The sequence below is a fragment of the Amblyomma americanum genome, chromosome 10 (genome assembly GCF_052857255.1).
Source record: "Amblyomma americanum isolate KBUSLIRL-KWMA chromosome 10, ASM5285725v1, whole genome shotgun sequence".
Taxonomy (NCBI): domain Eukaryota; kingdom Metazoa; phylum Arthropoda; class Arachnida; order Ixodida; family Ixodidae; genus Amblyomma; species Amblyomma americanum.
The window spans coordinates 52,528,101-52,554,492 of NC_135506.1; the positions used below are offsets into that span (position 1 = coordinate 52,528,101).

General features: G+C 48.2%; 1 protein-coding gene across 3 annotated transcripts in view; it reads left to right on the forward strand.

Moving 5' to 3' along the window:
- The first annotated feature begins 4,539 nt into the window (after positions 1-4,539).
- The window catches only part of LOC144106376 (XK-related protein 4-like), a 56,314-nt gene continuing 34,461 nt past the window's right edge, over positions 4,540-26,392 (forward strand). The window contains exons 1-3 of one of the 3 annotated variants that reach the window (XM_077639155.1): positions 4,543-4,970; positions 19,400-19,417; positions 21,816-21,936. In XM_077639155.1, coding sequence (XP_077495281.1) covers positions 4,965-4,970; positions 19,400-19,417; positions 21,816-21,936 — 145 coding nt within the window. In that variant the 5' untranslated portion in view covers positions 4,543-4,964. Of the gene's footprint in view, positions 4,971-19,399; positions 19,418-21,813; positions 21,937-26,392 lie in introns of those variants that run through there. The other 2 variants (XM_077639156.1, XM_077639157.1) reach the window with 2 other exon arrangements.

Below are 26,392 nucleotides of genomic sequence, written 5' to 3' on the forward strand. Positions count from 1 at the left end.
GCCTCCGGTGGGTTTCAAGGCGCCGTTGGAAATGAAGAAAACGTCGGCGCAGCCCAATCGACTGTGAACAAGCCTTTGCGGCGGGCAGCGGAGACCAATGTCAACGTTCGGTCACAGAAGGGGTGTGTTCGCTTTCCGGGGAGACCCGAGGAGAAGGCGGCGGCGAAGGAGGGCTTCCTTTGCCTAAACGTTCGCCGCGGCAGCATCCCCGGCGTCGTCGGGTGTGTCGATTGGGCACTCATCCCTACCAAGGAGTCTGGGGGCAGTGCTGCGAACGAGCCGCAAGCGGTTCTACGCTGCGAACGTGATATTGAGTATACCTCGGCCGCTGTTTTTGACCGCATGAGTTCAGCTACAAGTGCGGGCCTCGGCAGCGAGAGTGAGTACGGGCTGCGTGTTTTTCCTCAGATCTGTGGCGCGAACATGCGCATCCTGGCCGTGGACTCAAGCTGACCCGGATCCTTCCGCGACGCGTTCGTCTGCCGGCACTCCAAGGCGGAGGACGGCCCAGCTGGACGACGGTTTTTTTTTTTTCTGGGTAAGCAGTGAAAGAGCAGTGTCAACCGTCGGGCGACCTCAGTCACATATATTGAGCTCCTGCTAAAGCTACAAGAATCAGTCTGGCCAGTTACACCAATGCAGACACGTTACAGTACGGTACAGTGTATCGCCACCCTTTTGTTAATTATAATTGCAGCAGAAGCACCGGACACATATTACACTGTTGAAATGCATAGCCTTTCCTGTTGAAGAAACCAAAGCAAAATTCACCCGACAGCGCTTGTGTTTTGTAGGCAATCGTAGCGCATCATTTATATGAATATGGTGGTAAAAGACTGACCTTACAGCAGTGCTCACTTATACATCTCAATCCTACGTGTCTGAATGCTCTTAAATGTCATATTCAGCAAATACTGGATGTGGACTACTTGGCATGAGTCTTCTACTGTACAGCAGAGTGCCCTGTAAGGCTGTTGCGAACACTGAGAAAGGACATGCTTAGCTGCGTCATTTTTTGTTACGCAGGAGACTATGTCTACCCTCTGGAGCCATGGCTGCCTGCACCAGTTGCGTGGCATCAAAGACCTGACTCAGCAGAAGGCCTGTACAACACGCCACGTGCTTTCACACAATTTGTGGCTGAGCGCTGTATTGGTGTGCCGAAGAGCTGCTTCCGGTGCATTCAAGGGCACCGGATGCACCACTGCCAGTGGAAGTGGACAGTGCGCATCATCACCGCACGTGCTGCACTTCACAGCCTCTGTTTGGATGCGCCCATATCAGCAGAGGGTGCAGGAGAAACTGCCACTGACCCAGATAACAATGGGCCACCTCTAAATTGTGGTTACCTGGTAGAGACAGGATCCCTTCTCACCTGCCTCCTGGGAAGAGCAATGCGGTGCTGTACTTTTGGCCTCTCTAGGACGACCCATCTCCAGAGGCAGGCGTACCGAGAGATGGTGCAGCGACAGTTGCGATGGGACTAGCATCCAGAGACGACTCACCATGCTAGCGGGGGAGTCATATCAGCCACTGTTCCCCTGTTGCCACTGTCATTGCCTTGTATCAGTGCACAACACACATCTTCAAGTGTGTGAGCAACTGTGTGATGTGGTTGTGCCCTTGGCCAACCTGTGTGCAGCCAGAAGCCAGCAGTGACAAACAAGTGCCCCCACTGGCTGCCACTTCATTTTCAGTGTGTTTGCCAGTATACCTCCCAGTCCCACAGCAGCGTGTTGCACAGTCTCTTCCTGAAGGCGGAAAAGGTGTTGAGCAGCTCGCCCCAATTTCTGAAAAGGATCATTTTGAACTTTCTTTTGTCAATGCTTATGTCAGCCCACCTGCCCCTTCTCTGCTATCTCCTTCCAGCTTGGTGGAGTGCCTGTGGTTATTACCTGTGTGACGAACAGGCATGAACCAAACGTGTAGTGCTGGAATAAGGCATGAAATATTTGTGATGCTTGTTGGAATCTAAAGATACTCCAAAGTTGTTTTTATTGCATCATACATTCAGTAAGCGTGTTTATTTTTTAAGCATAGCATTTGGCACAAGTGTTTCTATTGCAGAAAAGGCAGTGTACATACAAGCATACTTTACCTTGATGTACAATTACCATATGGCATTTCTGAGTGCAGTTAAGAAAAAAAAATTTTGAAAAATTGAGTACAAAGTGCATGTTTTCTTTCATACAGAAACTACCTATACAATAAATATGGCGTAGTACAGTGTACATAATGCATTTCCAGGACTAGAAAACATTTTGGCACGTATAAGATGTGTAAATACCAAAGCTCAAAGTTCATGTGCATGTTCAAAGTGCATGTTTTCTTTCATACAGAGGCTACCTATACAATAAATACGGCATAGTACAGTGTACATAATGCATTTTCAGGACTAGAAAACATTTTGGCACATATAAGATGTGTAAATACCAAAGCTAAGCTTTTAGCTTAATGGTATGTGGCTAGGGGTTTCACTCTGTGCTAAAAGCTGTACCTACTGCAAGGAGACCGCTGTACAACAATGCATAATAAATATTGTAAGGTGCAGTGGCTACAATGACTGCTGAATGACTAGAACACCTTCACTGATAGACAAAGATGTGTAAACATCACAGACAAATCACCAAGGAGATGGTGTATGAGTAGAAATTAGTTTACAATCACAAATCATGCAACACCGTTACTGGAAATGATCTACAGCTCAAGAACATACAAACAGCTCCATTATGGGAAATTTTGAGCACTAGGTTATTGCCCCATAACTGACACCTAGCTTGGTTTGCATAACACAGGGCTATGAATTCTTGTCCATGATGACACGAGACGGTGACAATGCCGAGTGGCCAGACAAGCTCCTTATGCTATCGCACAATATGTGTGATAAGTGCAACTGCTTTCAAGCTACTTTTCGTCTCGGTATTTAATATCCTAGTCATTTTCAATTGGCTGTTCTCTTTCTAACTGGAGCGGCCTGTATACAGGGTCCCTCACCAAACCCAGTTATACCAACATCACTCCGCCTGCTGAGCAAAATATAATAACATATTACACATCACTGCCCTGTCCTACCTAGCTCACTGCCCTGGATTATATGCAGTTCAAGCGCTGTGTACCAACGAACATGAACAAACTTGCTCACCTTTCTGCCCAGTTGCAATTAGCCTCTACACAAGCCATACAAGCAAACTACTTGTTTCCTGGTTGGCCCTGGATCTACTACAAAATCAGCAAATAACGTTAATGGAACAAGCTCGTTCTCTCCTCGGTGACAATAGCGAAGTTGTCAAATCAAGTGCTTCCTTTCTCTCTAAACAAACTAAGTGGAGCATAAACATCACAATTGCTGCATCTTGCATAGGAAAAAAAAAAGAAACACCACAACAGCTGAACGTCAACCTAACGGAGCTACAAAAATACAAAGGAACATCAAGTGCTTATCCCGATGTGGGCGGCATCACTTGGTCACGAGGCAGAAGAGTGATTGCTGCCACAAAGGCAGACCGTGTCGGCTCTCATTTCCCGCACCGAGATTGCAAGCTATCAGCAGCTGCACCTGTCTGCTCCCGTCTGTCGGCAGTTGCTTCTATGTGATGATTCAGTTTTCTGGTATTTTCTAAAGAAAATAAACAGAACCACACGTCACTCGGTCATCAATAGGCGCCGACCGAGAACACAGACTAAAGTTGTCTTCGTCGATTTTCGAACCGACTGCTGCTTGTAAGTTGATGTCGGCCGGCCCGTGGCATTCACTGCCTTCAATCAGATTTTTCTGCGCACTTAAGACATCCGTAAAGTACCTTGATTTTAGACGACACGCAAAAAATCGGGAACTAGCCGTGGAATCAGCTGTTTTCTTGCAGGCTGCCATGTTCACGCGATACCACTGCCAGCGCGCCTTCATGGCGGAAGAAGTTACCCTACAGCAAAATTATTTGAAAAAATGAGAACGCTTCTAATTTTCCTTCCTGTTATTGACTTTACAACACAGTTTATTACCAAAATAAAACATTACTTGTTTTCTTCAGTGCGTTTTTGTTTATTTTTAGACTAACATGTTCACGATTTACAGCTGACAGCACACCTTAGCGGCAACAAAAGTAACTGAACAGCAAACTTAATTTCAAAGCTGAAAACACTGCTTGTTTAGCTTGGTGTTGTTGAGTTTGAAATACAGTTTCTTAGCAAAATAAAAAATTACTCGTTTTTATTCACTGCGTTTTTACAGCAAAACGTTAGTCTACGGTCCCTTATAGTGCGAATAGTGGTTTCGGGGCGGAGCCCTGCTACTAGCCACCGCAACCTTGCTCCGCATTGGCCGATTCCGCGGTCGGCATCGCTCGGTGTCGTCATTTTGACGTCACGATCTCAAAATTGACAGTTTTTGAGAGCGATCCGCAATCACGGCTTAGAAGCCAATGCCTATATCCAGAGCAGGATCTTAGAGGTTGGCTTCTGGGCACAGTCTAGATTTATTATGTTGGCTCGCTAGCTCCCAGGAGTTCCAAGGACGCGTCGGCTGGGCGCGCGTTGCTCTGCGGTACGTGCTCACAGGAGCGACTTCTCGCCTTGCGTCTGTGGGCGACCGTTCCCAACGTGAGAAAGGCCTACTTGTGTCTATTTGAATTGTCGCCGTGAGCGCGGCGAGCTGTCCATTATCACAGCGGCGCCTCCTGATAGCGGTAGCCCGGATGATCGGCCGGACTGAGTAGCTCGACCTCAGCCTTGCAGAGCGTGGTTTCTCTGCGTGCGGGCTGCCTGGCTCCAGAAGCCAGTTATACTCAGTGGCACTGGCCGGGAACTTTATCTCCAACCGCAGTGCTTGTCAGGTTGTGGAACCTGAAAGGTGTGCTGAGCCGTGCCACAGTCAGTACTGTCCGTTACACATCCGTAAAGCTGGGATCCGCTACTAGCAAGATTCAAGCGCGTAGCAAAAGCGGGCTGTTCTAACGGCCGTGACAGACATGGAGGTAAGCCTGGAGTCTCGCGCAAACGTACTGCTAATGCTACCGTTTTTTTTAATCGTACGGTGTGCAACCTGTGAGTTGACATCTGATTTAAAACTAGCTCTTCAGGGTATTCATTTCGTTGGCAACCCATTAGCTTTTTAAAAGACTTATCCATAACCTGTGCGGTTTTTTAAGTGCTGCCGCATTTCTGAAAATTGTGTTTTGTTGATTTTAGTGACGCATAAGCATTTAAGGACACATTGCGTCAAGATCAAGATAGAGAAAAATTGCTTTGTGCTGAAGTTTACAATAATGTTTAAACCCAACGGTTATGTTGAGGCTTAAAATTACTTTGTACTACCTATAGTGATGACAAAGAACAAAAATCTTAGAAATGGCTAATATTAAAAGCTTGAAATAAGGCTGTGTAACCTCAGCGACCATCCTTTGCTGAGCAGAGATCTAGAAGCTCCCAACAAACCAAATAAAGACTGCAGCTTTTTTCTCAGGAATGAGAGAGTAGCTTAGGTGTGGTTAAAAAAGCGTTTGTTGTAACGATGGTTTATCCAATCTATAGTTCGTTTAAAGCATTTCCTCTTTTTACAAACTTCAAAACATGTGATAAGTAAATAAGTGCACCTTCGCCCAAGAGCAGCATTGGAGGTAAAGGAATGTGTTGACTGCAAAATGGAGCAAATATTTTTTCTCGGTGTTTTAAGTTGTGCACTGGAACAAGACGTGGTTTACTGTGAGTTCATCTGCACGTTTTTCATATAGAGTTTGGTGTTGTTTTGTCAACAGAAAATTGTGTCAGGTGTGTGTGTGTCCAATGCGAATACAACATAAGGTTACTATATGAAACGTTTAATGCCTGCATGATTTCCATTCTCCCAAGATGGGCCTCACAAATATAGCCTCATATTTAATTTGTTTTCAGAAGCCGCTTACCATTTACCCTTCAACTTGGTGTGTATTAACTTCATGCAGTCTCTATGGGGCATGTTCACTTTTTTTATTTCACTGTTGTACGCTCATGAAGCACGTGAGTCTACTCTCTCATTTCCCCCTATCCAGAAGTGGCTCGGCACTCAACATAATCATATCATGCGACCTTGTGTTGTAATTTTTGTAGCGATAGCTACATTACTGTAGCATTTCGAGCCTTCAGCGTGGCGGCGCCGCCACCCTGTGGCTGCGCCGCCACGCTGTCACGTGGTGCGGAGCAGCTGCGCGAAACCGAGCTGCCACAGCTGTGCGCATGCGCCGTGTGAAGTGGGACGATGATGAAGGAACGCCCAGCGAAATGGAGAGGCGAAAGACTGACTTTGCAATTCAAAAGAGCAAGTTCCACCCGGCCAGCTGTAGCTATTACGTCACTCCAGGTTTAACCAGAGCTAAACCACCGTCAATATTTCCTATGATGTGCATTATTTTTTTATTTATTTGCGAATACTGCAGGCCCTTTTCGGGACCATGCAGGAGTGGATACAAGGCACAAAAAATTACAATGGCAAATTCAACAAGGAAGACAGGTATATGCACAAATAAATACACAATACAGTTTCATCATTACAGAAGCATCACGGTGAGAATGTTGGATCAAGGTGACTAACATGTTGTAAGAAAGATTCTACTGTGCTGCAGTTCACAACAGTGGATGGTAGTTTATTCCAGTAATGAATAGCTGAAGGAAACAAGGAATATTTGTGAACATTAATGTGGCTTATGGGTTGACGAAGTGCTTTCGTATTGTTAGTCCTTGAGGAGTGGTAGAATGGTTCCTGAAGATATGTTTCTTTTTTATGTTGACGTGTCCGTGATAAAGTAGGTACAAGAACTTCAGTCTTGATACCACTCTACGCTGAGCTGGGCTGTGTAGATCTGCTTTCTTTAGTAGGTTAGAGATGCTGGAGTGCCTGGAATAGTTCCGACTAGTGGAATATGCTTCCGACTAGGCGTTCAACTGCATTTCTAGAATGGAGTGCACGGAATAGTTTCAGCGTATCAGTGTATATTATGCTGTTTCAATATTCTAATTCATCATTCTGCCCGCAGCTACACACACAGCGCAGCATTTAGTTGTGAACACTGATGCACAATCGGCAGTCTTAGTATGTTTCTGATTTTGCTTGTATTGCTGCACTGCCGACATATTTTCTCGATTTTGAGCCATCTCTGTAAAATTCTGTATAGCTTGCATTTTTTCTTTAAGAGCAATGTATACCTGTAGTGTGTGTTCCTGTGGCATTCGTCCTCGGTGAGGGTGTGTTAGTGTGAAGTCACACACAGAGGATAAGCTGTACCACGACGGCAGTGGATTGTGTCTTGGGGCAATTTCAGGCAGGAGGGTATCTACAATCGTACCTCTTGGCGTTTATCTTCGAAGCGTAACAGCGGAGGTCTTATCGACTGGGGCGTGTTATCGAAGAGAGTCTTGGAAGGGCACTTTGCACCTATGGAGTGGGAGAGGTGTTTAACTTTCAGTACCTATGGGCACATAAGCATTGTTCTCCTATCTTGAGGGGTGGTTCGTTAGTTTCGACGTAAATACTTTTGACGGGGGATGTTTTTTATGCACCAGTTGAGAGACGCAAACCTAAGCATTTGTACCGCATCCAGCTGTGTAAGGCAGGATGGTCTTGCTGACTCATACACTACATATCCATAATCTAAGGTGGGGCGTACTACAGAGCAGCCGATTTGTAAAAAAACATGTTCTATCGGATTCCCAGTGCTTTCGTGATAGTATTTTGAGTATGTTCAGGAACCGTGAGGCCCTCTTTTCTAAAGCATTTATGTAAGGTATAAATGCGAGTTTTTTGTCAAATTTAATGCCTAAAAATTACGTTTATTTTTGCAGTTGATTTGGCTCCGTTTAGGTGTGAGGTGGGGTCGGCTTTTAGGCCTTGTTTGAACAAGGAGTGAACATCCACTATTTTCTCCGTGAAAAAATAAATTCATTCCCAGCTGCCCATGTCATTAGTTTGTTTACTGTCAACTGACTTTGTCTCTCGCATATTGCAGCGTTTGAGGATGTGCAGGCTATATGAAGATCGTCAGTGTAGACTGAATACATTATGGTCTGCGGGATTATTTTGGCAGTGGAGTTCATTTTTAAAACAAAGAGTGTTTTGCTTAAAATACACCCCTGTGGTACTCCATTTTCCTGAATGAAGTTCATTGAGAGGGTTCAGCCTAGGCGTGTATGAAAAGAACGATTGGACTAGAAATCATTCAGGCAATTGAACATCTCGCCACGGATGTCAAGCTCTGCTTGAGGTCTCGAAGAACCTTGTGTATCTCCATGTTGTCATATGTCTTCTCTAGGTCAAAAATGACATGTGTATAAAATATTCCCGAACAGTATTTTCAAGGCGAACCAGATGGTCAGTTGTCGAGCATGCCTTTCTAAAACCACATTGATGGATGTCAAGAAGTTCGCGGGATTCAAGGACAAAAGTTAATCTTAAGTTCAGGACACTTTCAAAAGATTTTGGGAGACAGCTTGTAAGGACTATGGGCCTGTAGCTCCTTGGGGAGGTTGGTGGTTTTCTAGGGTTTAAGAATGGTACAACAACGGTACAAGAATAATAATAAGAATAAGTAATGATAATAAGAATGGTACAATGACGTCGCCGTCGGTGCAATCGAGTGTGAGAGAAGCGAGGGGAGGTGAGCAGAGCTCGAGCGCGCTCCCTTTGAGACCGGTTGCACCGAGCAGACGAAAGCACCGCTGCTCGCTAATTTCCTGATTGAATCAAAATTATTACTAATCTTCATCGTCTGCGGCTACGAAGAGTCAAAAGAAGGGGTATACGTAGCAACGGTTCTGGTGGCGCAATCGCGGTTAATCTGGGTAAACCACTTCTCTAGCATACGAGGAGAAGTAGTTAACGCAGAGAAGAAAGCGAGATGAACCAGAACCATTACTGCGTGTGCCGTATGTTTTAGCTTTTGGTAGCTGCACAACCCTAATAATTTTGTCCAATTAGGCAAGCACTCAACTCAAGCATAATATAAAAAAATGGACCGCAAAATTCCGCGACACGCGTCAAATGCCAGCGGTTTAGCCGAGAGAAGCCTTTTATGAGGTGCAATTAGGGATGCAAAAATCGCGCCAGTTAGACATTTGGCCGGACGTACATACATCCACGTATCTATCAAATTTTTTACCTTAATATATCCTAAAATCAAAACATTTACAGAGCCGCGCTCAAATTTCGCATTAGGGAGTATCGTAATCGTCCTTAATTTTTTTTCTCTCTCTAAAACGTCTGGGCTGTTCGCACACGAGCTGTAATGCCCTCTGCCACCGAAGACCCCACACCATCCGCTATTTGCACACCATTGCTACAGCCCGCTCATTTCAAGTGTGCAGACTTCAGGCTTTCCTTGGGAACAAGCTTTGAGAGGCGGATTATGGTGCGGAAGGTCTCCTTAAATTCTCCTCTTTTTCGTGTGTAATAAATCAAATATTCACAGGCGGAAGTTAATAATGATGCGGATGTCTTTAAATTGACCTCCTTAATGCTTGCATCTCAAAAGCAAGAACAAAAACAACATATAGCGGCGTGCTTTCAAGCCTCCCCTCTTGCGACTGTATGGTAGACGAAAAAAATATTTTCGATGAAAAGAAAAGCGAAGTAGTTTGAAGTAGATCAGTCATTTAAGGCGGATCTTTCTGTCTAATCAAGAGGTGTGCCTATGTCAATACCTATGTCCAATCAAGAGGTGTGCCGCAAGAATCTGTTCTCTCACCCTTGCTTTTTAACATACTGGTTCGGGACATCCCCATTTATCCTAAAATTACAGTTTTGGTATATGTGGATGATACAGCTTTTTTCGCCTCAGCAAAGGATATTCATGCTTTTACCAGTTTTCGCAGGCGTACCTGAATGCTCTTGAAGACTGGTTGGACCAAATTAATTTATCACCTTATGTCATCAACTGTGGCATGCTCGTATTTCCGCCAGACACACCTCTGTACATCTCGCTAGTCTATCGCTCCACCCCAATTCCGCAGGTGGAGTCGGTCAAATACTTAGGCGTTACTTATGACCAAAGTTTGGACTATAGAACGTGCTCTTCAGGCTGGTTGACACGAGTAGGCAATCAAAACATCGGTATGCGTCGCGACAAGTTGCTGTTGCTCTATAAGTCGCTATAAGGGACAGATTCTGGAATTTGGTTGCGTCCTGTTGTCTGGTAGCGCAAACTACAAGCTGCAACCCTTAGCCTTACTGGAAAGGCGCGTCCTGCTGCTCAGCTCGGGCTCCCAAAAACTGTTTCAGACCCTGTCCTTTATCTGGAAGCGCGTATCCCCGATCTCTATTCCCACTTACAACTTCTCACGGTGCGTACTTTCTTCGGGTCATTTGACCCGGCTCCCGGTGTTAATACTCCCATTTCTCTATCCCAACCACACCTCTTTTTCTCCAATCATTGGCCCCGTTATCAGCTCGCAAGTTAGCTAGGTTCACGCAGAACCTGTTAGCCCCACTTCAAGTTGATCTGATCTCCTTGCAACGAGTTGCTGATATGCAGGCTGACCCTGTCTTTTATTACGACCATATTTTTTCGTCTCATGCGAAACATATGCCCGCAAATATCCTAAATGGTCTGCTTGCTGTATACCTCCAGAACTTTCCTCACCATACTGTTCACTCCACTGACGCCTTCTGGAGCTGTGAGAAGGCGGCGATTGGGATATATTCGCAGTATCTGGCTTGAAGTTATTCCGTTCGTATCCCTGATTGTACTCCTAAATTCTTTGCAGAATTTTTGGCTATTGCTTTGCCTCTTCTCAAAAATCCGAGGCATGTAGCACGGGTTCTTATTCTTGCATGCTGCCTTTAAGTTTTAGACTCTCTCCAAACATCTGGAATATGTTTATTGAATCGTTCCCTTAGGTTTTTTTTATTCCGCGCACAGTGTGTGAGGTCCGCTTTGTACGGGTACCTGCAGGCATTCGTGTGTCTATTTTAACGAGGTGGCTGGTTTATTGGCAAGGTCAGCTCTCAGTGCCCCTGTAATTTATCCCGTCCCTAGCATCATTCTGTTAAAGACTTCCCGTTTCAAACGGTTCTAACCTATCTCATCCAGTTTATCTCAATTTATCTCAGCCAGAATCCCTCACTAAATTTGTACTTATGCAGGTATGGTTTCGCCACGACAAACCTTTGAGACTCATGGGGGGAAGTTGAAACAATAGAGCATTTCCTTCTTTCTTGCCAGGTGGTTTGCATTTCAGAGAAAGCAGTATTTGGAGGTCCCTCTTTCGAGATTAGGTCTCCCTCTGTCTCTTGCAGTTCTCTCGTTCGGTGCGAGAGCCAAGGGATTCTCGTTAAGTAGCGTTTGCGGCTACCTTCACGATTACATTATTGCAACCGGTCGGGCACCCCGTTAACATTATACAAATTTATGCCGCATGTCCACAAAGTGCATTTTATTTTATTCCTGGTACTCCAAATTTGTTAAATTTATTTGATTTTTCAACACTTTTTTTCTAGTTTTTGTCATTCCATTATTCTACTTCGCCGCCTCACGCCTTTTTTTCCCCGCGTACGTACTTCCTTGACATTTACCACCGTACCTTGGGCACTCCCCCAGCGTGGTATGTTCCATGTTAACTGAGGTGAAAACAACAACTCTCGGTGGAAGCCTCAGTCACGCCATTGTAGGGAATGGCTTAAGGAGGGAATGAATAGTGGCAGTAGTGCAAATATTTATTGGCCCCTGTGCGGGGCAAGGCCCTGAGCACAGGGCTCCAATGGCCTTTGCAATCAGCTGGGGAGGCTGCGATGGAGGTAGGCGTTTGTTTGAAGCTGTTTCCGTGCTACCGCCTCTTCGATTCCACGTCACGTGCCTGTGTGGTGGGAGTACGCGTGTCGGTTGAGCCGGTGGTATTCAAGGATAGCGTTGTAGGACTCGAACACCGGTTCTGATGATCTGGAGCCGTCGTGCGGGACTGGGTTTGCCTAAGCTCCGGCGATAGCGTGCGCGCGCTGCTCTACGCGGAGGGACTCGTCGCGCAGAGAGGAACATATACTGGTGTTCTCTGTTTTAGAGCGCAGCTCTTAAGCGGCATCTCGCAGGTTGAGCCGCGTCGCCGTCGGTGTAATCGAGCGAACGAGAGTACCGCTATTCGCTCATAGATGGCGACAGAGTGGTGCGTGCCGTGCGCTGAGGTAGGGTGGCTAGGGGAGGGGACCTCGGTCGGCGGCGGCATGCGCCTATGCGCACCCATGCGCTGCCTCCTCGCTGTCGCGCCTCGCTCCGCTCCGTTGGCGGGGGGTGCTGTGAAAGGTGCTGCACGCGATAAATTGTCCGCTTCGGCCACGCCACTCACAGCGTTGTCTTCATAGTATGAACCATCCACTCATATAATACAACAGAGAATAGTCTGAGCCGGTTCTTTCTGAAGAATGAGCGACGCAACCAGCGGAAATGCTTCGTCTGTCGCTGCTGCTAAACGAGCAGCCTGAGCAGAGGCTCAGCGCCGCCGACGCCAGAATCCAAATGTGCGCGCCGCCGTCGCCGAAAGGACCCTGCCGTTCGCGCCGCCGAAGCGGCACCGGAAATACTAATTCTAGGATTATACATTCATGAGCCACTGTGGTTAGATACAACACTGGACAAACTCCGCAACATTGGAAACCTGGCGGGCTGTATGGTGCGCCGCGTCTCCAGCAAGAAGGGGGGACTACGGAGCAAAGATGCCTTGCGATTGACACATGCTTTCGTCATCAGTCGAATACTCTACTCGCTACCCTACATCCACCTGCGCAAACACGAAAACGACAAGATAGACGTCATCATACGAAAACTTTCAAAGAAAGCACTTGACCTTCCTATAGCTCGAACACCCGCCTTACGACACTAGGAGTAGTCAACACTTTCCAGAAACTCAAGGAAGCTCACCTCACAAATCAGTACACACGATTAGACGAAACAAGCACTGGTCAGGCACTACTTGGCAGGCTACATATACCACATGGCGTATGCACATACAGGAGAGGGTGCAGGTAGCTGAACTTTGCGCCACGGCGCATTAGTCCATCCTCTCCGCACGAAAATGATCAGAGAAGAACATGAGGGCCGAAGAGCGGCGCGGACGCGTGCTCTCGAGCGATATTATGGCGGAAGAGACCGCGTATACTTCGTGGAGATTGCTGCCTCAAACCGCAGGGGGGCGGTACACGGCTGCAATAGTTAACCAACACCGACAGGCTCGCTTTCAGGGCTACTGCCCCAGGACAGGAGGAGGAAGTGGCCATTGCTCTGGCTGCTTCCAACCTTTCTTACAAACATATCATTACGGACTCGCGGATGGTGTGCCGTAACTACGAGGCCGACTAGGTCACAACCAGCGGGCATTCTTTCTGCAAGCCGGGCTGGCAAAAATATTGCGCTGGAGCATGAGGAAATCAGATCCTCCGACAAAACATATTGTCTGGACTCCTGGTCAGCAGGGGGAAATGAGGCAGCGAATGTGGCTGCCCGAGCACTCATCTCACGGGTACCTCTCGCAGACTCTATGAATCAGGATGAGGGCCAACTCCTCAACAGATGTAGATAAATTCTAAATTACTATAAAGATAGCGATCGCCGATTCCCTCCACCTGCTAAGGCGCTCGGGAAGGAGAAAGAACTCGTGCTCCTGAGATTTTCGCAAACACGATGTTACGCCCGGCTATTATGGAACACTTTGACCCTATGGTCACCGACCAGCCGGAGGTGCCGTCTACAGGAAGCTGGGGCCAAAGTGGTGTGTTGCCTCCGCGGAGGGACCTTCAAAATTCAAACGCTCGGCATCGGCTCAACCACCAGGATCCCATTTTCCCCGACACGGCGATACCACGCACGGCTAAGCGCGGGTGCTCGGGTCCGTGGTGACGCCCTGCTCACCATCATCCCCCTGCGGGAGTCCCTGCGGATGCTCGGGAAACCGTGATGTCGCTACTCAACATTACCTGCATGTTGCAAATGCTCCTGCGGGGGCATTTCCGGAAGAATGCTCCTCGGCTACGTAAGTGCTGAAGAGTACGGGTGCTCCTAAACAGGTTTTGGTTTTTGGTATGATACACCTGTATACCGAATTAAGAAGCAATTTGGGCCGACGACACTTCTCGTATTGTTGCTTCCCCACAGGCTTTAACTTGACGCTTGGTAAAAGGCAATTGATGTCTTTGAAAGGATGTCTTTCAGAAGCTTCAGTTTAGGTATGGTTTCATGCTGAGGGAGACAAGAACCACAGGTTAACAAAAATTGCCGGTGGTTTAGCTCTGGTTAAACCTGGAGTAACTCCATATATAGCTACAGCTGGCCGAGTGGAACGTGGTCACGTGACCAACCATGTGACGAATCACATGATCAGCCACGGCGCCGCGCTGCCGGCAGCTGCTCCGCACCACGTGACCAACCACGTGGCAGCGCAGACATAGCGTGTAGGCGCCGCCACCGCCACGCTGAAGGCTCGAAATGCTACCGTAATGTAACTATCGCTACAATATGAAAATAATGGCAAAAGGCCGATAGCATGTATGCGGGCGCAACCCTGTCGCCTGCAGCTTATTGATCCCATTAAAAAAATTCTTTAGACGGTATAGACACTCTAGAGACAAACCCTACGCAACAATCTATAGGCAATAAAAATCCGATGGACAGTCTATTTACAATCTATAGATTTATGGCCACACTTTTAGTAGTCTTTTGTCTATAGACAGTCTAAGGACTGTGAATAGACAGCAAGAAATATTTATAGGAAGGCAATAGAGTCTATAAGAATTATACAGACTTTCTATACACCACTTTTGTAACGGATATCTAACTTTATATTGCTACGCCTTTTTTCCTGTCTCCAGCTGACCGTTTCTTTTTTGCCTCGATCACCGTGCTATGTAATATGTACCGTAATAAGTACTATGTTTAAAACAAAAAGCGTTTTTGTGGCCAATGTGTTCCGTTCTCGCCTCGCTGTATGAAAGCCCTGAGTTCTATTCTTCGCATCTTCGGAATAATACAACTGTAGTTCAATACGGCAAATTGCTGGGCTAGTTGGTTCATAATGAGCATTTGATCAGGTGTAAGTCCAGCGGGGTTGTATGTGTGCCTCTTTGTCTTGTCCTGGTTCAGTTTCGCTGTTTCCACCACCTGTGCTTCGGAATACATTTTATTTTTTTCTTTGCCCAGTCACGTGGGTTTTGTGACGCCACTTTTTCTGGACATCGTGTTTTGTTGCCGTGCTTTCGCATTAAGAGTGTTTCAGTGAAACTAGCGCATAAGTTTCTGGTTTAGTGGAAGCTCAAAGGCGTAGCTTTGGAATGTATGCATGATGTTTAAGAGAGGTTAGAATATACGTCCGACAAGTTATTTCAATATATTTTAACCCATAAAAATAATTTTATAACTTATGTTAACGTTGGCATTCAATTTCCGCTCCATAGAAAGCATCGTGCGAACTAAAGTCAATCTCAGTCGCCGCTCTGTATTGTGTTTTAATTTTATCGGGGTGGCCAATTTGCAATGGCTACTCAATAGAAAACCGCAATTCCCAGTCAATTTTTTATCAGGAGGTTAAGTTCAATCTAACAGATCCCATTACACCTCAATTTAAACTCATATCATTTTTCTAGGGATTTTCGTGCCCAGAGATGGGCTAACGCCCTCATTTTCAGTTTTCCTCCCACGCCCTCATTTTGAAAAGTTGTCCAATCCTCCCTCACCCTCATCCTCACTTCCAAAAATTTTCTGGCCCTCCCCCGCCCTTGCCCTCACATCGTCGGCCCTCCCTCAACCTCACCCTAATTAGCAGTCGTTTTGAAACTCGAGTTATTTTTTGTAGTCGGGAACTTCTGGCGATATTACTGTAATAAACATAAAAGTAAAGCCCTCAAGGCACTATTGGATGAGGGGTTAAATGCTTATATTGTTGTACGTGTGTGTGTTGTTTGAGCTAATAGGTGAAACAAAACCGAGACAGTTACGAGCTGAGCCCCAAAATCGGCCGTTAATTTTGTCACGCACTACATGCATACATGCACTCTGCACTTATAACATTTCATTGTTATCTATATGCACTGCTCAAATGAGCCAGCGCGTTGTTGTGTGTGCACAAAAAGTAATGTACACGAAGAATACTTAGAAAACAATGCAGTAGCACTTACCACGACAATTACAATAAGTGCCAAGAACAGAATAGACTCAGAACAAGGAAAGTTTGTAAGTCGTTTAATTACCATTACCAGATCACATTGCGATAGCACTGAGTCTTCTTAATTTCACTGCTTCCAATCTACCTCCATTTCGTGCGGTTTGCTGCTTGCTCGTCTGACGACGCTTCCACGCGCACGGATGGAAGATAATAAAGACCACATTTACAAACTGCAGCTTGAGAGACTGGCTGTTTAACCGGCGTGAACGCGAGTATGTTAAGAAAACGACCAGATTGCAAGACAGCTTGAGAGCTTGGCAGTTCGTACAGGCAGTATGTTAAGATTTCTCCCAACTGCCTGTTCGTCTGAGGGAAGTGTATGAACCGACCTACTTTAAACCGGAGTGGCAGTCCCTCTTGGTGGTGTGCTCAGCCTTACCTCGCGTCTAGTGCTTTTTTGCTCTGTCTATTTTGCGATGAGTTTCTCGGCATTTCCTAAATGCTTTGCAAATAACTTAGTTAATGTAAATATAATATATTTTAAATGTAATAAATACCATGCTTAAAGCAAGAAAATCTGTGGCGATGGCGTAGTGGTCTGAAACAGCTGCCAGCGGAACTGGTTTTTTAGCGCCGCCGTGGGTTCGGATCCTGCTCCCCCAGCTATGAAGATTTTTATTCCTTTAGTGTTTTCCCCCAGTTCGATGCCGGCTGTCCGCTTCAGTGAGGCTCTTATGTTGTCGCTTAAAACAAAACATTATTCAGGCCACTTGAAAATCAAACGGGTCGCTAAAATGCAGCATTTGGGCTGAATAATAGTAATCGCTAACTTCCCGAGTCTGGAGTGACCGATTCCTGTGGTTGCCGTTTCAGTGTCCTAGCGCTTCCACTCCGCCGAAAAGCGGTTGTCTGCCTGCCCGAAGCCTGCTTCTAGCACGTGGGCCACCTTGGTCACGTGACATCGTCACAAGCTACCCACCTGATTGTGAGCCATCTGCCTATCGCGGCAGTTCAATTAATGATATTAGTCGCGAGAGATTCCTCAGGCACAACATGGGTCTCACAAGCCCCACCGATGACAGCAGCTGCCATCTGAGGCCGTGGCGCGTAGCTTAACCGCTGCACCTCTGCGCCAGGTCTGTTGTCTGTCTGTTGTTGCAAGGAAGAAAGAAAATGAAAGTGCACAGGCCTGCCCACTGGCTCAAGCCGAGCCACGATCGCTACCACGTGCTGATAGTAGGAGAGTTCAAAGATGGGATAGAAAGTCAGGATAGAAAAGACGCGCGGTATAAAGACTCAGGCAAATTCTTTCTTCCCGGCAACGACAGACAGACGGAGGCAGTGCAATACCGGGCCAACCGGTGGCAGAAGTGAAGCAACCTTCAAGCACTCCGCCAGGAGTGGAAGGAGGACTCCTAGGGATCTCAGATTGGAGAGAATGACCAATCCAACCACAGTACAAGTCTGAAATTATGATATATCACGCAAACTGACATCACGATATATCGACCAAAGTAAGCCAGTTGAGGTCAAGCAAAAGAATAGAAAGTCAAGATAAACCCCGCAAAACCAGGGCTAATGGTGCTAGAGCACAGTAACACGTGGTTAACCCCAAGCTAAACCGTCGATAGCTACAATACGCCATCTCTTCGAGCCTTCAGCGTGGCCACCCTTGGTCACGTAACCAGCCACGTGGTTGGTACGTGGTGCGGAGCAGCTGCTGCTGCCGGCGGCGCGGCGCGCCGGCGAAACCGAGCTGCCACAGCTGTGCGCATACGCCGTGTCAAGTGGGACGAAGATGAAGAAAGAACGCCCAGCGAAACGAAGCGGCGAAACACTGGCTTTGCAATTCAACTGAGCAAGTTCCACTAGGCCAGCTGTAGCTATCGCGTCACTGCAGGTTTAACCAGAGCTAAACCAGCGCCATTTTTTTTTATTCCACGTCTACGCATTATACAAACACAGTGTCAATTCCCTACAATGCCTGCAGGAAATTTGGTTCCTAAAATCAGGCAAAGCGATTACGTGGTCACACGTCTCACAAGGTACAGAAATAAACCAAGTGGTGTTCCTGCTATTTGGAGAGCAGTACAATCTTTTCTTTTTTAGCACATCGTACAATTCAAGACAGAGCGAGCGATGATTCATGCCAAGGTGGCTAAGCTGCTGCTTGATTTCCGTAGTAAGGCAACAGTGGCTGGCTTTGCCCACCACATTGCTGCACCTCTTTCCTATAATGCAATTCCAGCGAAAATAGACATTAGATATGACTGAACTTAACTACTCACAGTGTGAATGAAAAAATAACACACCAACGTCGCCAACAGGTTTTAATTTGACAGCGGAATTTCGTCGAAGCAGTTTTTGCACTGCAGCCAGTTCTTTGAAACTTCACTGAGCTGAAATCGGACTTCGTTCCGGGAAACAAGGCTTAGAACTTGAAAATTCAACAGCTTCACTAGGTATAATTTGTATATGTTTTACTCTACACTCGGATCATCTCACAGACTCGGGGATGATAATGAAAATGTTGAATGCGGTGCTACGGTTCCCGTTGGACAGGCGGCCACCCGCACCAGGCCGGCCAGTGCCCCCTTGTGAGCGCACTATACATCGTGTTTTAACTAAGACTTTACACAATTTTTAAAAGTAGGGATTTTTATCTACAAGAGCGCTTTTTTCGGCATAGCATTGTCGGCGGTGTAGTATATTGTGGTGGCGGAGCAGGAGTGCGGCTCCCTGCCTTTCATGTTCGCCTCGTGTACCTCCATACAGCATAAACTACGTCTTCCCCAAGAACTTTCACCCAAAGAACCAGCACTTTAAAATGGTAATTCATAACGCTCTACACGGACGAAAAAGGTTAGCCCGGAGTGCGGTTCGGGCCACCACCATCTCCCTCATACAGTGCATCTCGCCCTCCCTCACCTGAACATATCTTCCCTCCCTCGCCCTCACATCATCATGTCATTCCTCCCTCGCCCTCACCTCACGTTGTCTTCACTCTCTCACCCTCGCCCTCGCGACTTTTCAAGCACCCATCCTCCCTCACCCTCACCGAGTGAAATCCTCATGAGATGAGGGTGAGGACGCCCTCATGAGGGCTCGCCCTCGTGAGGATGCCCATCTCTTTTCGTGCCCTTATTTTTATTTGCTGACACTTGCTTTCCCCCCGAAAATTTCCCACTTTCCATCGTCGGTTCCTGATTATTTTACCTTAGATCGCCTTAAGCCAGCAATCAAAAAGCTCTGTGCCGTGTAACTCCACTTATATTTTTTATCCTTTCTTTTCTTCTAGGAACTTGAAAGGAACACGGTGCGTGTTTCTTGGAGATTCGGTGGCGGCGGCGGCGGCGAGGCGACCATTTGCGACCGGCGAGCCCAATTTCGCCACACACTCGCCGACGCCGAGCTGCCGCCATAGAGGGGTGCGGCAGAGGGCCAATGAGAGCCGCGCACGCTCTAACGTGATTTACCGCCACTTGTGAACGGGTACAGAGCGACCGCGTCGCACCGTGAAACAGGCCGAAGATGCCCGTACCATTTCGGTGCAGTCCTGCTTCGACAGTGTGTGCACTGAAAGAATGGAGAGAAATTGTCGTTGCCGCGCAGATTTCAAGTGGAAGCTCATGACCATTTCCTAATTTTTTTCCAGAATTTTGTTTCCTGTGACTCACGACGATTTTCGGCTGAGTATTTAGGAGCCATATCATAATGAAACTTTCTCACAATCGGGTCATCTTCTCCAGTCGCTTGATGTCCAAATGAACTTGGTTTTACGCTAATGCAGGGGCAGTGTGATAGTGATAATATTTCAAAACTACGCCACTAGTTAGAGTATGCTGCTTGTATAGACAAATGAATGTCTTTAACCGTAATCCTGGCCTCAGTACCGATAATTGTTTCCTCGGCCAGGGTGTCCGATATGTAAACACGAGGACTTTGAGGCCGACATTAATCACTTACTGTGGGACTGCCCAGCTCTCAAGCCTACAAAGATCCGGCACCTCATGGCAGCAGGTCTTTCACCAAGCAACCCGCTTCATACATTGCCTGGACGCAGGGACCGTACCATCGTTCTCTACTGGACTTCATCAAATCAGCTAGCCTTTTTCCATTCATTTAATCGCCACTACATCATTCATCACATCTTCACCCATCATTGATGCCCTGGGGCAATAAATTTCGCTTAAAAAAGCCTAATTTTATGCTGTACTAATGCTTATAGCTATGTTTGCTTAGATAAAATGGCTCGAAATGCTATTTGTATGCACAGATATCTCTAAAGCAAATCACATTTCATCTTGCATCCCGTCAAAGTACACACCTGTTAATTGGTAAAAAATTTCTTGTTTTGAAGTTGGAATTAATGAATCTACTGTACATGGATTGTAATGAGCGAGACACTTTCCTAATCTGTTGCCTGCTGCTTTACAAACGTTGTCATTTTTCAGCCCCCCACCCAAAAAATACAGCTATTTTCTTCGTTTTCGCCGGTATTTCTTACACGTTTCCGCGTATGCACATCAACAGCCCACCCAAAGACTCTATCTGTGTACGCGTTGGAAGAAAGGGCGGTGAATTAACGCACGAATACCTTGCGCAACAGCTCATAATTACTCAAAGCACCAGGCTTCGCTGTTCATAAAACATGATATTTTTTTCAGTCGCCATGGCAAATGCGTATTGCCAAACTCTTTGCTAGAAAAAAAATGGAAGCCGCTGGGCCTTGCGTGGTCGGAAATCTTTGCTTGAGAAGCTTGTCCACAGGTCGACCGTGTTCACTCTATCACGCAGGAATCTTCCATGCTAGCAACAGTGCCGGGCGCCGAATTCGGTTCCTCGAAATTATATCCGCGGATACAGCTTGGTTTTGGAACAAAAGTAACAAAATACTAGTGATCGACTACGTAACAAAAGTTACAGTATTGCACTTAAGTCTGCTTAAGCGGAAATGAGAAAGCCTTTCCTTTTCCTCTTTCTCACTCAATTTTTCATTTTTTATTTTTATTATTTGAAATCTTTCGAAGTTCTATTTATTTAATATCATTTTTAATACTTGGATGCTTGTTTATTATTTTTGCTTTTTATTTTATGTTGATTTTTGTAGTTTTGTTTATATATGACTTATTTTTATCATATTTGTATATTTATTTATTATTTGTTACATTGGTTACTTTTGATGTTTTTATTTTATTCTTTATTTATTTTATTCATACTAAGTAAGCCTTCTCACGCATTTATATCGTTTTTCCCTGAATCAATCACACAAAACCTGGTTCAAGCACAGCATTTATTTTCATTCACTCAGTTTAATTAACAATTTAAAGTTCATAAACGAAAGTTTTTCTATTTCAAGATCTACTCACGCACTACCTAACACAATCAAACGTTTGCACATTGACCTCCACAGAATGGCACAATCGCGCGGACAGAATTTGCGGACACTTTTTGCTGACACGACATTATCATATAATGATTTTGCAATTATATAGTATATGTGGTTTATTAAGAATGTTCACGGTTACGAAACCAATCAGTACATTAGAAATATCGACGAAATAATAGTTACTGCAAGCAATCAGTTACTTGAAACGTGTCGCGCGCTACTCTCGTGGGTAGTAATGATGCTTCTGAGGGATGGAGGAAGATAGAGGCGAGTCTAGGGCAGTGGTTGTTTGCTAATGCATTTTGTTTTTCTTTATTCTTGATAGTTGATAGCCGCTGACAATCCCACATCCTCAACTTCAAGGGAAAGTCCCAACAAGATCAACATATGGCAAACCTACAGCCCCCTGCTCTTTGGGCTGTTGCCCATTGTATGCGCCGGGTCCGGTACGTTCTAGCACGATTTTCCGTTTTTTTATCTTATCGTGTACTCGCTCTTCCAAGGTCACTTTGATGGGCAGTTTTATTTGTGTGTGTTATAATGAACAAAATCACTGAAACATAGAAAGCAAAGGTAAAGTGCTTTCTTATTTTCACAAGCTCTGTTTTTCCGTGTCACTTTCTTGTCTGAAAAGGCCATCTTGCTCGTTATTCGTGCGTCTTAAATATTCGCACCATAGCTCGCTGATGTTCAACAACATATACTGCTTGTTTTAGTAATCGCACCTCCGGCATAACAGTCATAAAACGGCCCACTATGTAACCGCATCATTATTTTCGTGCCAGTGCTGAAGACACTTTCTGGGTTAGAACTTGTACCGAAATCGAAATGTTTGGTTTATGGTTAACCCGCCGCGGTGGTTTAGTGGTTAGAGCGCTCGGCTACTGAAACTGAGTACCCGGGTTCGAACCGGACCGCGGCGGCTGCGTTTTTATGGAGGCAAAACGCTAAGACGCCCGTCTGCTGTGCGATGTCAGTGCACGTTAAAGATCCCCAGATGGTCGAAATTACTCCGGAGCCCTGAGGCACTACGGCACCTCTTTCCTCTTTTCTTCTTTCACTCCCTCCTTTATCAGTTCTCTTAGGGCGCGGTTCAGGAGTCCGCCGATATATGATATGGGTACTGCGCCATTTCCTTTCCCCCAAAAAAAACAATTATTATTATTGGTTTATGGTTAGTAAAGCTTTAACGTCCCAAAGAGACTTAGGCTATTGGGACGCCTTAGCGAAGGTTTCCAGAAATATCTGTCACGTGGGGTTCTCAAACGTGCACTGACTTCGCACACTGAAATAGTAGTGGTAGTGGTTTTATTAAAAATAATAGTAAAAAGGAAGGAAAAGTTTTTTGCTAGTCCCGGCATCTGCCATCGACACTGAAGCACCTGAGCTGGGGCAGCGGAAATAAAGGACAGCAGGCAGAATGGAGAAATGAAATGAAAGAGGTGAGGAGACAGGAAGAGAGGATAGGGGGAGAAGTAATATGTACAAATTGTTTACAGAATAAGAAATGTGTCCAGGTTGTGCGCGTGATTAGTTCATTTTAGAGGAATTAAATCACACACACGCACAACACTGTGTTGGTTACAACTGGAGTGGGGCGTCCAGTTATTAATCGTTCAAGGTAGAACTCGCGGAGCGTTCGGTCACTGCGTGTAAATACCTGACGGAGAACTGACGGGACGTCAAGCCCGTGTGTTCGAGGAATGCACAGAGGCTGCGGCCACATTAGCGTCTTGATGGAGTCTGGTAGTATGCCCTGCGCCCTATAGGTCGCGAGCATATCGCGACGAGCATCGACGAACGCGGCACAGTGAAGGAGCAGGTGTTCTAGTGTTTCCACTGCACCGCATCTGTCACACACATCACTCGTCGCGATTCCGTGACGCACACGTCGTTCCCCGGGCCACACGCAGCCAATGCGCCCGCGGAGGATCATAGCACGTTGTGACCGTGTAAGTACGCGACAGCCGGTGACACTGTCGATGCGCTCACCTCCCGCGATGCGTGGGTTGGGGTGCTGCTTTCGGAGATGGTCGTGGATGGCGGCACGCACGTCCACCAGCTCAAGGGGCATATCGCTGGCAGGTAGTTGGTGTGCAGCGGTCGCGAGGTCGTCAGCTTCTTCGTTGCCGGCGATGCCGCAGTGACCGGGCACCCACTGTGCACGCACGGCACCACCTTTCTGCGGGAGGCGCTCGATGCGCGAGCGAATTTCCCGCACTAGTGGGGTACCGCGGCCGTTAGATTGCAGGCGGCTGAGGGCGGCGCGGGAGTCGCACAGCCGAGCACTCCTGGGCGGCGGAGGGCCGAGGGTGAGCAGCAGGACCAGCCCGAGCCGGATCCCCATCAACTCCGCCGTGGTGGAGGAGCCCAGGAAGGCTGCGTGTTGCTGGCTGTGCAGTCGCAGGGCGGGGATGGTGGCCGCCGCAGCAAGGGAGCAGCGGTCGCGGGCCACTGAGCCGTCGGTGTACACGAGGAGATGGTCCTGGAGCTCCTTGTGTATGACAGCTCTGGCCAGCTGCTGCACAGCACAGAGGGGTGTGCTCCGCTTTCCCGCAATGCCGACGATCTCTCGCTGTACCTCCGAGGCAGCAGGCCAGTGCGCGCAGGAGCCGTAGGGGGGTGGGCCACGTGTCAATTGCTGTTACTCGAGCAGCGCCGCGCCCATTCGTGAGCGCGGGTGCGAGCGCATACGATGCAGCAGCGAGCCGCCGTCCGGTGTGCGGTGAAGCCGGTCGATGTGATTCAATGCCCTGCGCGCTGCTTGGAGCTCAAGTGGCCACGCTCCTGCCTCGGCCAACGTTGCGGCGCACTGCGAGTTTTTGGGCAGGCCTAGGCACACGCGCAGGGACTTGCGGTGCTGAAGCTCGAGTTTCTTCCAGCACGGCTTGCGCACCGTGACGAGCGGCAGCGCATAGAGCACCGCCCCCAAAGCTGCGGCATTATATATACGCAGCGCGGCTTGCTGGGAGATGCCCTGGCCTCGAGCAGTGAGCTTGTGCACGGCGGCGGTGATCCTCTTCATCTGCAGACAGGCCGTGGTCGCCGCGGGGCGGAAGGAAAGGCGCCAGTCGATGTCCAGGCCAAGGTACCGCACCGATGTACGCCAAGGAATCGGAGTCCCGTACAGTGACAGTGGAGCAAGGTGCGCGCGCGAGCGCGAAACGCAGGCCATGGCCACCGATTTGTCCGCGCTCAGCGACAGACCAAGTCCGCGCAAGCTGGCATCGATTGCGGTCAGGGCTCCCTGAAGGCACTCCCGCACGCGGAACGCCTCGCTCGGTGGTTCCCGGCACCACAGAGCTATGTCGTCTGCATATATGGACATGTACACATGGTGTCGGCCGCTCGTGGGGAGGGAGGCCGGCACCACCGACATGGCTACATTAAACAGAAATGGTGATAGGACAGAGCCCTGCGGCACGCCCATGTCCACCGGGCGAGGCTTGGAGAGCTTACCCCCTACTGGTACGCGCATGGTGCGCCCGCTCAGGAAGCCATGAACGTATCGCAAAAGGCGCCCGCTCACACCAGCCCCCTCAAGCACCGCGAGGATTGGTGCGCGGTGAAAGTTGTCAAAACCGCCCGAGACGTCCAGTAGTAGCAGCAGCGCAACCTGGCCTGCCGCACTGGCATGCTCCAGCGCTGTAACAACGTCCGATATGTAATCAGCCGTGCACCGCATCCCACGGAAACCCGTCTGCCGCTCGTCAAACAAATCGGCCTCCGCAGCCCGCTCGTTCAGACGCTGCAACGCCATATGCTCCATGAGCTTACCTGCCGCCGATGGTAATGCCACTGGTCGGTATCCGCTCAGCTCCGTAGGTGAGCGCCCTGCCTTTCGGATGCGACAAACAACCGCGGTTCGTCAATCCTCCGGTAGCTCCCCGCGTTCCCACACCAAGTTGATCTGCTGCAGGAGGATCTGTCGTTGCTGCGCATCCATGTTTCGCAGCATCTGGTATGTCACCCCGTCCGGTCCGGGCGCCGAGCGGCGGTGGCAGCGCTGCAGCGCATTGTTCAGTTCCGCCGCGGTGAACAGTGCATCACATGGACCTTCCGCGGCGACGGGCGAGGGACTGGCGTCGCTTCTGGGGCTCTCAGGAGCAGCTATGTTAGCGGCGTTTGCGGGGCTGGGCGGCGCGAATCGATCGGCAAACCGCTCTGCCAATTCTACAAAGCTGAGCCCGCTGGAGATTGCGAGGGCGGCCAGCGGTTGACGGTTTGCCTGTGGTTCGGTGATGCGCCGCAGGGTGTCAAACAGCCTCCGCGAGCTGACATCTTCCTCCATCTTTGGCATAGTGAAGCCCACTGCCGGCGGTATAGCTTGGTGGCGGCGCGCTGCCGCGTCCAAGCGGTTGTAGACAGTCCAGTCGGCGGCTCTGTCAGTCCGTCGCGCCCGTCGCTCTGCGCGATCTCTCTTCTCGCGCAGATTGAGCAGCTTCATATCAGGTGTGGGCTGCCCTGCCCTTACCTCTGCTCGTTGGGTGGCTGCGAGAGCGCTTCGGACTAGACTTGAAAAGAAATCTGCGCCAGTGGCCGCCGCCCCGTCGACCGCCCGCCTGAACGCACTCCAGTTGCTAATGGAGTAGGCACGTTTGGGGCGCGCCTCCAACGCAGTGGGTTCGATTAGGATGGAGTAATGATTCGAGCCCCAGAGAGATGGTGATCGGCGCCATGTCGCCTCGATGCCTCTGGATGCGAAGGCAACGTCGATGGAGGAGCCGGTTGCTCCCCGTCGTCGAAAGGTGGGCTCGCCGGTGTTCAAAAGGGCGAGTCCCAGCTGCGTTGCTGCGTCGTGCAGGTCGTCTCCACGCGGGGAGTGGCGCGCACTGCCCCACGCACTATGGTGGCCGTTAAAATCACCACAGATGATTTGGCGCGGGGCACAGCCCGAAGACA